This window comes from Phaseolus vulgaris, chromosome 4, assembly GCF_051622355.1.
Source record: "Phaseolus vulgaris cultivar YP4 chromosome 4, ASM5162235v1, whole genome shotgun sequence".
NCBI classification, from domain to species: Eukaryota; Viridiplantae; Streptophyta; class Magnoliopsida; order Fabales; family Fabaceae; genus Phaseolus; species Phaseolus vulgaris.
In genome coordinates, this window is record NC_143501.1 from 10039329 (window position 1) to 10054810 (window position 15482).

The window sequence follows — 15482 nt, forward strand, 5'->3', positions numbered from 1 at the left end:
CTTTGTTCAATTAAGTTATCTGACCACTCATTTAACTTGTTGAATTCTCTTTGTTCAAATAATTATCCGACCGACTATTCGACTTAATCAAAAAGCCATAATATGCAAAGAAGCGACCATTATATTCATGAAGAAAGATAGGTGGAGGCCACACCCCAGCCTCAGAGGAAACGCGATAAAAGGCCACATCCCAGCTGAAGAAAACAAAATACTAAAAGCCTAAGACCTACTGATCTTTGCCTTCGGCACCTTCGGTCGTCGCAGGTTGAGTTATGGTTTCCAAGGCCCTCACCTCGGCCCTCGGTAAGATCCGACCCTCAAACACTTCACCTTCAGGGTCGAATTCACCGGACGGTGGTGGACCATTGTAGAGGACGTGAGCCTGTCGGACGGCCTGGAAGAAACTTTGGTTGAGCAACTCCAAAGTGTCATCAATGTTCCTATCCAGCTCCGCCTCGACCGCTCCCTTCTCGGCCTTCAACTTAGAATTCTCGGTATGCAGCACCGAGTTCTTGTTGTCTGCCTCCTCCACAACTTTCTTCATGCAGGCATTCTCGACCGCCATCTCCGCGACCTGCTGCCAAGGACTCAATGCTTGGCCTGTCCTTGCGTTGGGCGACCCTCTCCTTGAAGGCATTCAACAATCCCTTTGCCCAAGGAGCGTCTTGGTCCATGATTTCTGCAAAGAAAAAACTAAGTTAGTATAAGAAAAAGCTATCGACCAAAGCTAGAAAAAACCAACATACCCTTGAAGGCCGCCCAACGAGCTGTTTTCGTGTACACAGTTATCAGCTTCCGTGTAGGGGGTTTCCTCGGGAACCGCCGAAGAGAGAGAGAATCTCTAACTCCTCGACACTCATGATCAGACGAGGCCACTCCTTAAACTTATGAGGCTTCCTAGTCCAAGGCATAAGAACCTCGACCGACCAAATTCGTCAAAGTAGTACGACATGGCTCCCGGGCAGACGGAGACTTTTGAAAAATCGCTCTTTGAATTTTTTGTATGAGGTGGTGAAAGAGTTGAAGAGTATGTTGCCCAACCGACTAATCAGTGAATGCCATAGAACAAGCTTGGTTGGGTGGGAGGTATAATAACTTAAAAAACAAGAGGGGGTAGGATGAAAGTGCAAAACATCGCATATCAAGCGAAAGGCCCGAATGGATGCCCGAGTATTGGGGTAAAGCTGAGTAGGAGCTACGTTGAGCGCCTAAAGGTTGTCCATCGTAAAGTTATCAAACTACAGGGAAACATGCAGGTCTAAAAAAAGGAACGAGTACATACAGAAGAAGGGCGACTCGGTGGGAGATCGACAAAGACATATAGTCTCGGTCGGTGAGCACGGCTCGACCCCTAAAAAAGTCACAACTGGCATCTGCCCTCAAAACCAGAAACTTGTCCAAAAAATCGGCGACAAAGGTCTCGGTCGTAAAGGTAGACGTGATCCTAGTTACCTTAGGATCCACCCAGTCAATCTACAGTGGGGAGACGACCTGCTCAAGGGAATCGAACCGGTCGACAACATCGCCCGGGTTGTCCCCTCTAGCCACCTCTACAGGGTGCAACACTTGGATTGCACCGATCAACAAAGGCTCGGTCGTGGAGGATTTAAAAGCGAAAGAGGATGATGTAGACGAAGACAAAGACGAAGAAGGACGCACAGGACGAGGGGAATGGGGAGCTGAAGAAGAGGGAGAGGAGGTCGGCTGAGACAGAGAAGACATGACTAACCTTATGAAAGTCGAAACCTAGCAACTTAGGAGGATGATAACCGTTTAGGCCTTAGAGCAAATGTCTGAGTAATAACGCAGTGTTTCGACACTGTTGGGACCACTATTTATAACCCCCTAGGGTCTCGGGAGGCGAAACATCGCAACCATCTCAACCATTAGATCTTTTTGATCCAACGGTCCTCGTCAGCTCCCTTCCAAAAAAACCCTCATCAATGCGGATAACGTCACGTCAGACATCGAGAACCCCAATCGTCACACCAAGCTCAAAAGCCCGACCGACACATCACTCTCAAAAGACTCTTTGGATTAACCATCCTCGAGCCTGGGGGCAAGTGTACTGGTAAGGGTCGTACGACTAATGTAATGTCTCAGACCCCATCATTGGATCAACCGAATGTAGTCAAGGCTCACGTCCGTTGGGTCAACTGATAACTCAAGTCTAATTACGCTCAACCAAGGTTAGTAAAGCTAATCCATGATTAGGAGCTAGGTAATGTAGCCTTAAGCACAATCCAACTCTTTAACTTGACCCAATAAGGAAAGTCCATCAAAGGTAATATAAATAGCACATATTTCAAGAATCAGGTACGTCATCATATACAAAGCTCTGAGAACCAAGTATTGAACATTTTTGTTGAATTGAGTGTCGGAGTGCCTTCTGCAGGTACCCTTTGAGTTTGGATTACGAGAAGACCGAGAGTCGAGGTCAAGAAGGAAGAGCGAAGGAAAGAAGCTTGTAGACAGTACGATCGATCAATAGAAGAATCCTCTCAATAGTTCTCCTGCCCCAATCCTCACACGAGAACACATGGTTTAAAGTTTATACTATTTTATGATTATTAAAAATGTAGGTTTCTTCTTGGAGTAAAAAGTGCATAATTTTATTGAAATGTGGTTAAAAGAACTTAATGTTCTTTGTCTTTACAGCGCCCGTCCTTTATTGAAGGGAATTTTGTTATGTAGTGTTTGAAAATCAAAATATGCAATATTTATGTTTAATGGTTTTTTTTAAAGTAGTGTAATTTTTTTTTCGAAATTTTCAAAATGGATCATTTTTCTTTTCTTGAATTGGATAAATTATCAAGGTAAAGTACGTTTATTGAATACTAAAATCGTCAATCAATGTTATGATTTAAATAAAATCATATATGTGATATACAATTTCAATTAAAAATTATATATCTCTTTTAATTTTATAATATATGAAATTAAAAAAAATTAAAAGTATTGAAAACTAAAATTCGTATATAATACGATTTCTAGTTAAAATCGTATATGCAATACACTTTATAATCTTTTAATATATAATAAATTTAATATATGCTTATTAATATTTAAAATTAAAAAAATAAAAATAATAGGAAGTTAGATAAGTTTAATTTACTGTTTATAATTGTTTAATATATAATTAAAGAAAATTAGTTTTTCATAAAATAGTTTTTTAACTGAATAAGTTTTTATAAAATATTTTTTAATTATATATAATTAAAGAATGACTTAATTTTTAGAAAATAATTTCTAATTATATATAATTAAAAAATTAAATATATTAAAATTATTTTGAATTCTTAATAAAATTAATAATGTTATACTTTAATAATATAAAATAATATAAGATCATTATATTAAAAAAATGATTAAAGTAAATTTAATCCATAATAAAAAAATTAAGTTGGTAAAATCCTAAATTCAAATCGCTCAAAAATAAATAAAAAACTTTAATGTAAAAACTAAAAATGTTAATCGAAAACTTTAAAGACAGCGACTACCACTAATAGTCGCTTTTGTAGATCAAGTGTTTTGATCTAAAATGACGAATTTACCTCAAAGCGTTTTACACTCATTTTATTATCCTAATTCGTAGCACGTCACTTATGCTTTTGTATTTTCTTTGTTTTCCTTTTTTGCTTCGTGCTCTGTTTCTTCTTCATCTTTGAGCTCTTTGCCATTGTGTAAGTTTCTTTCATTCACTCACCATTTCTTATTTTTTTTTCTCTTATTCGTTTTTGGTCTCCATTGTTGGTGAAGGTTTTCATTGCCTACTATTCATTGCCTTCCACCACCGTTGTCTACATTGGTTGTTTTCTGTGCATTGGTTCTTCGTCGCTGCTAGCCATCACTACTACCGTTCGTCGCCGCTACTCTTCACCACCACCGTGCTGAGATTAGGACACCATGTTTTTTCTCATTCAAAACATGAATAACTTTAATTTTTTAAAGGTTGTTAATTGAAGGAAATAAAAGGGCAACTTTTACCATAATCGCCGATTTAGACAGAATGTAACACGACGACTAAATAACCGTCTTCTTTACTTGAAGAGAATAGATTACGCGCTGAAAAACAGCGATTAAAAAGTCGCCGTTTTAATGCTTAAATAACCGTCATTTTTCACCTTTTCTACTCCAATATGATGAGTTGATCAAGATTTTTCCAACTTATTAAGGTTCATATCATTTATTCATAAAACATATATAAAATTATTTAAAATCATATAATAATAATAATAATAATAATAATAATAATAATTTTAAACAGTGTATTGAAAGAGTATTATTTTACAAATTTGGAATGTTTCAGGGGGAGTTCTTTGGAGGATGTACATTCTATTTGGACAGTAAAACCTCCATTTTTGCTGAGTCAATGATTGTCATTCTTCCTATTGAGATATCTAAAGAAAAATAAAATTATATACGCATATGACTTGACTGTGACTCTTCTCTGGTTTGTCTTGGTTTCCAAAACTTTAGTGATGATCCTTGCAAGTTGAAGACTCACTGGCAGAGGACTCTTTAAGGAAGGAAATAGATGTGTTGATACTGTTAATAGAAAAGAGTTTTTATGGTATGATTTTTCACCTGTAAATATTAGGTTTGATTTCTTCATAAATCGTTTAAATCTCTCTAAGTTCAGATTTTATTAGTGCTTAGGTTGTTTTTCTCTTGCATGATTTTTGGTCATGATCTCCTATTTTATCTTTTTATTTTTCTTTATATGGAGTTTTCAAGTAGTGACATATGATGCCTCACATAATTTTATGAAAAAAGTTAAGAAATTTCCTAAACCTAGGTTGAACTTGTTTGTTAGGGTATCATGCCATTTCCATGACATGAAGTTATAATTTTTGTAGTAGTTAAAATGGTCATATTTTTGTTATTATTCCAATCAAGTGGAATTATAAAGCTTGCACTTGGAAATAAGATTAGGTGGTAGTGGTGATCTTAATTGTTTATTGCTTGTTGGCTATATATAAAACATTTAATATAACATGCCTAATTTTTGTACTATGTTTAGACATAAGAGTGCACCTTCCTCTTTCTCCTCTTCTGCACAAGGACCACATATTATGATGCAAGAGGAAATGTTTCTGACATAATATTAACAACAACCTATAATGCTGACAGATCACCCTGTTTCTATGCAGTTACCTTAGTCTTTGCAAAATGGTGTTTTATCTCATTCTCTCATAATATATTTAGCACAAATTGTGTTCTTTTGTATCTACCCTTTTGTTCATAAAACTTAAAAGAGTGCATCATTTCATCAAAACAGAACAAAAATATTAATTTTGTAATTTATTGGTTAATAATCCACCATGGACCTCTGGACTTAACATTTGAAAATATAAAAAGTATATGTATGCAAACCAAATTAAAGTGCCTGGGGAGATCTACTATTGTGGCATTTCATTCACAACACAACTCATATCTAAAGCATTTTTTATTGATTGATTCCTAAAAAATTTCACATAATGTAAACTAAAAGCTTTGTACCTATCTTAATGTTAACAAATGAGAGGCTAAAAAGCTTATACAGGGAGAATCAGGAAGCACTTGCATTTGCATATGAATCAAAAGAAAACAGAAAAAAATGAACAAAAACAAGACTTAGCTGGAAGAAGAACCCAGTCATTATAGGAATCATGACTATGAATAATAATAGACATCAAGAAACTTTTGCTTGAGCCAACTTCTTTTCAAGATACTTGAGTGATGTTGGGTTGATTTGAGTGAAGACATAGTTCCCAGCAAAGAGTTCACCAAAATGACCATGTCCCTCTTTGAACCTTTTCTTCACCTTAGCACACACAAGCATCAGTTTCTTTATCATCCACACTCTCCTCCAACTTCCCACTTTCACCCTGAACCTTCTCCTCAAGGGCACCCCTCTAGGCCTGCCCCACTTCTTAGGCCTTTGGTTCACCCTTTCATCTCTCTCACCATCAGATAAAGGGTCATCATGCCCTAGAATTTGGTAAGGTACCTTAAAATTGATGGCACTAGCAGAAACCATTTGTACAGATGACATGGTGAGAGTGGAAAGCAATGGAGACAAGTTGGAGTGTGCTTGTGATTGTGACAAGAATGAGGAAGAGGGTATCCCTCCAGAAAGGTCGTTTGGTGAAAGAGTTTGAGGTGGTGTTGGTAACTACATGGTGGTGTGTTATTACAAGAGGAAGGAAACTACAGTACTGGTAGTTGAAGTAGCATTGTATTTATTGTATTTTGGAAACTTTTCTATGCATTTATTGGCCCTTTACGTACACATTTCTTTATTAGCCAACAAGAATAAAATATTTTCTGCACCATTCATTTACGTCTCTTTACAGTTGGGAAGAAGGAGAAATAGTACACTTTTTTAGAACAAAAAAAGTTACGTTATAATTTAATTATGGATTACTCGACATCATACTATTATTGATTTTTGACATAATTACTCTAAATTTTCATTGTTCAGAGTAAAAGTAATTTTAATAAAAATATATAAATTACTACAAGTAAATTATTGAGTAGAAATTAATTATATATATATAAAATAATTATTTACTGTATTAACTAGATTAGATACTATTTTAGACACTAAAAAAGTTATTGATATTTAAAATAGTTTTTATTAATAATAAAATTTATAATAAGCTATCATTGTTTTAGCTACCATCTATTTTAGATTTTAAAGTTAGTAACTAATTAAATACTAATTTAAAAATTATTTATTAATAATATAAACTACTTTAAATAGTCTCTAAAATAGGAATGACAATACATGATGGATCATGTGGGTCGACTCTAGGCCTCTATAAAAAGTACGGGATAAGCTCGTTAATCTAGCCTGCTGAACCACTTAGGCACACCCTGCATAATCTGCAGCCCGCACGGGCCAACTGCGGGACGGGGAGGGTTGGCCCGTTGACCCGCATAAATAAAAAAATAATTATTTTGTTTCTTCTGAAAAAAAAAATCATATCTTGCTCATTATTGCAATGTGACATTTATTTTATTTTATTTTAAAAAAATGAATTTAATGTACTAAAAAATGTAATATTTTATTTTGATCATCTAAAATTAATATTAAGAGTGACATTGGATCTAGTTTTAAGTAAAGTCTTATATTTAAAATTTGTTAATAAAAAATAATATAAAGAAGAGATCTCAATAAAATACTTTTTAAAAATTAGTCATCTTTATTAAAATATTTGTAGCAAAACTTTGTTTTGATAAGATATTTTGATACATTTACATACATACAGAGAAAAAATATATGCAAAACAAAACTTTAATTATTTTTAATCAAACATTCTAACAACCATCATACTTGAATTCAATAGAAGAAATAAGTTTTTTTATAATGAATGAAATTTTAATTATTTTTAAAAAGATATTTTCCTTATACAGGCTAGCCCATGGGCTACCTCTTATGCGGGACGGGACAGTAAAATGAGGTCGCATTCCTTGCGCGGGACAACCAACTCAACCTGCATTTTACGGGCCAAACATAGGACGCGTCTATGCGGGGCAGGTCAATCTGCATTGTCATCTCTACTCTAAAATAATATATAATTTAGTCAATATAATAACTAATTATTTTTTTTTAAAGTTGACTTTTATTTAATGTATTTAATGTTTTTGTTGTAATGAATTATGCTCATAATAAATATTAGATTAAATTACTTCGTAATCCTTTCAATTACTTGACTATTTTTTTATTTTTTTTCCTTTAGCAAGTTTTGTTCAATTTTTTCATGGTAATATAATTTTTATATAAACTTTTACATTGAATCCATTATAAATGTATCTTTACAATCTAACATTCCACTTTATTTAGAGTGGAAAATGAGATAATAGACACATAACAAATAAGTACAAAATGGAAAAAGAAATGGGATATATTTTTTTTCCTTTTTTAATATTTTTTTTCATGGTAATATAATTATTATATAAACTTTTACATTGAATCCATTATAATTGTATCTTTACAATCTAACATTTCACTTTATTTAGAGTGGAAAGTGAGATAATAGACACAGAACAAATAAGTACAAAATGGAAAAAGAAATGGGATGTTAATTAGTAATTTAATTGACGTGATAATCAATACAAGAAAAAAGAGTTTTAACTTTTAGTGGAGATTAATATAATCTTAAGAATTGTTTTAATTAATGGAGGTTTTTTTAACCTTCATTAAATTCTAAAGGTTTATTTTAAAATCTTGACAAAATAATGAAGATTTTTTTTAACCTTCGTTAAATCCAAAGGTTTATTTTAAAATATCAGTAAAATAATGAAAGTTTTTTTAACCTTCGTTAAATTTCAAAGATTAGTAGAACTTCAATAAAACACTCCAGATTTTTCAAACTTCAATAAATAAATAAAATTAAATCTATTTATAAATAAATAATTAAAAACTATATAGTTTTAATATATTTTATAACTAAATTTTCTAAAATTTTGAAAGTGTAACTCTATATTACAAATATGTTTTCTAAAGTTTCAAAAATTTATTTTAAAAACTCACAAAAATAACTTTGGATAATAAGAATTTCAACAACTAATCTTGGATAATAAGTATTTCAACAGTATTTGATGGTAGTTGGTTTATATAATTCCTAGTTTTTTTTGTTACGATCTCATTCTTCAAAACGTCTGACTTATTTTATTTTAGCTTTTGATGTACATATATTTTATGTTCAATTTTGTTTTAGTTATAATTTTTAATATTTAATTCTCATAATGTTGAAATGCTTTAAATTTTAAGACCTTTATTTTAAAATGCATCCAATAATTAATTCACTGTGAAAGTGAGAATTGATAAAGTTAATTTCTCTTTGCAATATGTTTTTGCAATTTTTGAAGCCCTCGAAGCCAAGAACACACGTGACTTTGAAACCCACATCAGATAAATAATACAATTATTTAGGATATATAAAGTAGTGATAAACACCAATTGTTGCCAAGCTAGGTAACAGTGACTTGTGACCCGAGTCGGGGCAGTAAGGTGATGGAAGAAGCAATGATAGTGTCTTATTTGGTTTTTTTACTATGATGGGTTTTTTTTTTTTTACCAAAATGGGGTCCGTTTAAAAAAAATTACAAATTTAGACAAGTCGTGCCAATTCGGCACGACTTCATATGCAAAAGTCGTCCCAATTAGGCACGACTTCTGCCATGTCATACTAAAGTCGTGCCAACTTGGCACGACTTCTGCCCTGCCATACTGAAGTCGTGCCAACTTGGCACGATTTATGCCCTGTCATATTGAAGTCGTGCCAACTTGGCATGACTTCTGCCCTGTCATACTGAAGTCGTGCCAACTTGACACGACTTCTGCCACGTCATAATTTTTTTTTTAATTTTATTGTTTATATATTGGGTAGTAAGTTATGTAATGTTAAAAATTAATTTGATACATAATTTTCTAAGAGTGTTAGTTTTAAGGAACAAAAAATTGGATAATTGTGTATGGATCATGTTTGAATTGAATGAATAAATACATAGATAAAGAAAATGAATGTTCTAAGAGTGTTATGAATGAATAAATACATAGATAAAGAAAATGAGGAAATTAATAATCAAACTTGAATTGAATTTTATTATTAAGAAAATGAATGTTCTAATAGTGTTATGAATGAATAAATACATAGATAAAGAAAATGAGGAAATTAATAATCAAACTTGAATTGAATTTTATTATTAAGCTTGTCTGTGCGGACAATTATGACGTGGCAGAAGTCGTGCCAAGTTGGCACGACTTTAGTTTGACATGGTAGAAGTCGTGTCTAATTGAGATGACTTCTGCATATGAAGTCGTACTGAATTGGCACGACTTGCCTAAATTTGTAATTTTTTTTAAACGGACCCCATTTTGGTAAAAACAAAAAAAAAACCCATCATGGTCAAAAAACCGTCTTATTTAGTGTTTCTTCTCCTTAGATATAATAAACATAAGTGTGGATGAATTATGATTCCTTGCGAGACTATCGTTGGCGGCCATTGAGCTTGCGTTGGAGAGTAGTATGTCTATGGTGGAAGAAAGAAGTCGGGATGATCACTAGAGATGGTGGAAGATGAGGTTGAGGTTATTTCAGACGGCAAATCAATTTACGGAAATTTTAAAACTCATAATATTTTACAAAGGTTCTTAAACTCATGGTATTTAACGGAAGTTTTAAAACTCATGGTATTTTACAGTGGTTTTTAAATCTATAGTATTTTATAGAGATTTTAAATTCATGATATTTAACAGAGGTTTTTAAACCTATAATAATAATAATAATATTAATAATAATATATTATTATTGTTATTATAATAATAGGTCTACTGAAAAGTTAGTCACATAACACAAGTTGTTCATGCAAATGCAAAGATGAATAAAAGTAGAAAGTAATGAGCTTTATTAAATGTGCAGTGTAAATATTACCGACAATTTGTGGTATTAGTTGTACATTCACACTCCATACAGATATAGCAATCTTATTATATGCTTCACTCTCCAACCTTACCTGCCAATTTAATTATTGTGAACAGTACTGATAATGACACAACATTTAACACGGTTACTATGTTATATAATATAGGTATAACAGTTACCCTTTTTCTGATGAATAACCTTTGTTAGGTTAAGTCGTTATTTGAGTTTATGTTTTTCCGAAAAAAATTCTTTTGTCTAATCAAATATGGGACAATTTTATATACTTACTTTTAAAATGTGAAATGGATTGGAATAAAGGAAAACTTTAAAATATTTATTACTTTTTTAGTTTTAGATTTATTAATTTTACTTACCAAAAATCTACTCAATATTCATTCATGGTGTTTTTACTTGGTGGAAATGCAAATTTCATCCAACATGTTATTTTAGTTGAAAAGAATTGATTAATTTATGGACAACTGCACTTAACGAGATATTTTTGTTTAATGAAATTCTCCTAAATAAAAACAGGTGCTTTCTTTTTTTTATCTAACATAGTACTGATTTAAAACATTATTCATTAAAAGAATCATTTTTGTATAAAAAAATAAAATTGTTTGTTCTTCTCACAATTGGCTTATGAACTATATATGCACAAATCTTAATACACAACTATAAAAACGTTTCTGTACATTTTGGATGTTTGTTCGTGTTTTTGTACTTGGTGTTCATCCTCTTCAAAGTTTTTATATAGTTTTTGGTATATTAACCATTAAAACTAAGCATTATTCTTTATTCCATAGTCGTTCGATACTCAATACAAAAAAAATTCTCATTAATTTTGCACATCTTTGACATGTGAGCCATTTCGATAAATAAATATTTTATCAAAATTAAAATGACTAGATAAATTTCCTTTAAAGAACCATTCTAAAATTGAAATAAAATAGTAAACATATTTTCGCCACGAGTTCACTATTTTGATATGTTGATCCGTTTAGATCCGTTTCGCATAATTTGTACGAGTCAAAGACGGAACGAGTCAACCTGCAAGTCCGCATAATAATAAAAAGGGTGTTTTTTTTCTGCATCCTCTCAAATCTCTTATTGCACTCCATTAATTTCAGAAATCAAATTCTAAAAGTCAAAATAGTTGTTCTAGATTTTGGAAGGTAAAATAACTGTTCCATAAAGATTACTTTGAAAAAAAAAATTCTCTTCTAAATTTTCATTTTCAGAATTAAATTTTATGTAATGAAAATTAAATTTTAAAATTAATGAGGAAAAAAAATTTAATTTTTATGTGAACTGGTTCACAGATCCACGTTTCATCTCTGGTGTGATTGAACCATTTTATGACTGTAATAATATCTCTCAAAAAGCAACACAAAACAAACCCTTTGAATGCTGATGGGTTGAATCTCGAAAAGTTGGTCCATAAAAAATAGTAACCGAATTGGATATTAAAATTTAGGCTGATTCTCTCTGCACCATATCAATTCAAACCTGCACCCAACACACTCACATGAAATGTTCATTTTATTCTTAATAATTTTAAATTTTTGCCTTCTGGATATTCATATCCGTAAGTCAAATTACAAAGTTCCGGATATACAAATCCATAACTAATATGTCACTTCCAAATTTCACCATCCGAAAGCTTATTTGGACAACATAAATGACCTTCCGGATATCAAGATCCGTAAGCAAACATAAATGAGTTTCGAATCTCAATCCTCAGCACCATTTATAGTACACCATCCTGGATACAAAAATCCAGAACTTATAACTCACTTCCAGATATGACCATCCGAAAGCTTAAATGAAATATGAAAATAACCTTCTGGATTTCGAAATCCGAAATGTATAAAAATGACTTTCGGATATTGAAATCCATAAGCAAATGTGTGAAAAAGGGTAGAATGGAATTTTAAAATTTTTGTTGGGTGCGAGTCAAAATTGATTGGGTGCAAGAAGCAATTGCCTAAAATTTATCAATATAGACTGAGGTGAGTAGGCCTACTGGACCAATTTAATGCTAAACAAAATCCTTTCAATATCATTTACATTCATTTATTTATTCATCTAAGTTTTTACTTTACTTTATAAAATTAACTTATTATGAAAATTTATTTTCAAATATATTTTAGGAATTTTTATTAACTTGTGGATTTGAGTTAACGTCTTTAAATACGAATTTTGAATTTTTTTCTTTAAATAAGAGTTTTGAATTTTGAGTTAACAAACACTGCATAAAACATAAAACGAGACAGGCATGTTTTTTCAATTTGTCCATAGAAGTCGAGTCAACTCATTCAAATCTTATTCATAATAAAACATATTAATGTATAAGAAAGTTATTAAATAAAGACTAGTTTTAAAAGATAAAAATAATTACTTGTTATATTTATTAAATTAAATATTATTTTTAAAATTAAAATATTTTTTATTGTTGATAAATAATTTTAAATTTAGTATCTAATTAGTTACCAAAATTTAACTCTCAATTTTAAAATATAATTAGTTAGTAGTTAAAACTTTTGTAATTAATTAAATATTAATTTATAAATTATTTATTAATAATATAAAATACTTTAGATATCAATATTTTTTATAATTTTAAAATAATATCTAATTTAATTAATATAGTAATTAATTATTTTATACTTTTAAAATTAATTTTTATTTAATTATATTTTTGTCCATGGCTAGAGTAACTCAACTACTCCCCCTTAGTTTCTAACCACACACTCCCCTCATTTCCTTTTTCATTTCGAAGTTAAGTATAAGAAAATAAGGTGAATGATAATTAGTTGGTATAAGAGAAACTAAATAAACACAAAATCAAAGGAAAACGATAAGGGTCTAATAGTTTACATCATTGAAGCTCTATTGTATAATTTTTAATAGTTAAAACTTGAAAATAGAAAAAATAATTTGAATTTTTTTTAATGAAAGATAATACTCTTTTATGTAAAAGAAAATAAAAAAAATATTATTGTATGTCGGGAAAGTTTCACATCAATTAGAGCTTAGACCAATAACTTTTTTTTTTCTTTTAACTCACTACAACACCTTTTAACGACAATTAGTGTAGCAAATACGTGACAGATAAAAGAGAACTTGTCCTTTTTCATTATTTAGACTAAAAAAATGGAATTAGTTTTAACTTATTTATATATTTTTTCCAAATTTTTTTATGTAGAAATTCGTTCAAATAGATTCACTTCATAAAAATAAAGAATAAATAAGTATTGAAATGAAAAGATTGATAAAAATATGTGACTAATAGAATAAAAATAGGCTAATAAATTTTACTACTTTTAAAAATGTATCTCTCTTAAATCTTCATCACCAAATATTATTTATTTCCATCATCATCCACTTTATTCAATGTGAGAAGAGAAATCATATATCAACATAATCTTATTTCAGTTCTTACTTTTTTTTGTTGTAAAAGAGACACAATACTCTCTTACTAATATATACCAAAATCTTTTCTTTTTCTCTCCTTACTTTAGTATTTAGGAGGAAAGTTAAGAAAGGAAAAAATTATTTCTCTTTTAAGTTTCTCTCAATAGTTTTATTTCCTTAATAAGAAGGTGTGATTATTTTGTCCTTAAATTTTAAGAAAAATGTATCATATTTTTTTTCTTTAATAAAATTATATTATTACCTATTATAAGTTTTGTTCTCTTTTCAGATATTGGAAGTAATGGTTAAGATCCGATATAAGTAAAATAAAAACAATATTTTAGTTATTTGATTTAGATGAAGGTGTGATAAAGTAAAATAGTTTTATTTTTATATTCTTGAAAATAAATGATAAAATTATTAAGTGAAGAACAATTTAGTTAGATTTAACCAATGGAAGAATCTTAATTCACTTTATATTCACTGAATTTGGTTAAGAGAAGGAAATCGAGTGCATTGTCTAACTAATCGACATTAACAAAATAAAGTCTTCCACAAAATTACATCCTAAATTTGAATAAGAAAAAAATAGCAATTATTTATTATTTGGCTTTTGATCTAAATTGTAATAAATTATAAAATAATCAAATCTAATTCAAATATGTATTAAGTATCCGACTTATTAATGAGTACTTATGTTTATGGCAGTTGATTATGGGAGCTTAATCTTTGTCATTAGAGTTAGACCGTCTACGTTTTTTTTTTCTTTTCTTATTGATGAATAGATTCAATGGTTGGTTTGTATGAGAATGATCTTATGAGATATTTACTTAGTATATTAAGTGACTTTCTCTGGGTTAAGTTATGAGTGTTTTGTATAGACATATGAATATGTCTACTTAGAGTGATTAAGGTTGTCATTATGTATAAGGGTTGAACCACTCCTAAAATAACTCATATTTATTCATTTTTTATTATCGATAAAAAAATAGAGTTAGACATGAATTTAATTGCATCCATTTAAATTTGTACTTTATGTAAATTTGTCTAAAAAAAGTGTGTTTATACAGTTCATGTTAGGAAAAAAATAACAAACTTAGGATTATCTTTAGTGATTTTGATTAAGCATTTTTTACAATAAAGTATAAAACATAAAAAAGTATATAACAAATTTAAATCGTATCTGTTATATAATATTGTATATTAAATTGATGGGTGGTGCTTTGATTGAAATTAATGCAGGGTATTAAATTGATGGGTGATGCTTTGATTCAATGTGACATGAAAAAGGGAAGATTAAGTGTGACTATTAAAGAAGATGAATGGTGTTATTTAACCTTCGACTTCAACTTCTAAGCACGACCCTTCAAGTTTGCAAGAACTGTGTGAAGTGAAGAAGAAGATAATAGACAAGTGGCATATGATAATCAATAAGAACACTGCGCATGAATAATTTAAGGAACTTTTTTTTTTAAAATTAAAAATATATATATGAAACAAGTTAAAAAGTAAATAATTTTTTTTAATGTTGCATACTATACATGCTTTATCTTAGTGAAATATTTTTAATGTATTTATTGTTAATATTCTTTATATTATTATTTATTATTTATTATATAAATTATTAAAGTTAATATTAATAATTTACAAATC

At 30.0% G+C, this 15482-nt stretch overlaps 1 protein-coding gene across 1 annotated transcript; it reads right to left on the reverse strand.

The window, feature by feature from the left end:
• Positions 1-5434: 5434 nt before the first annotated feature.
• On the reverse strand, positions 5435-6197 carry LOC137838255 (uncharacterized). The gene has a single exon (XM_068647507.2). It carries the CDS (start codon positions 6035-6037, stop codon positions 5675-5677), a length of 363 nt encoding a protein of 120 aa, XP_068503608.2. The 5' UTR covers positions 6038-6197; the 3' UTR covers positions 5435-5674.
• Between the last annotated feature and the right edge of the window lie 9285 nt (positions 6198-15482).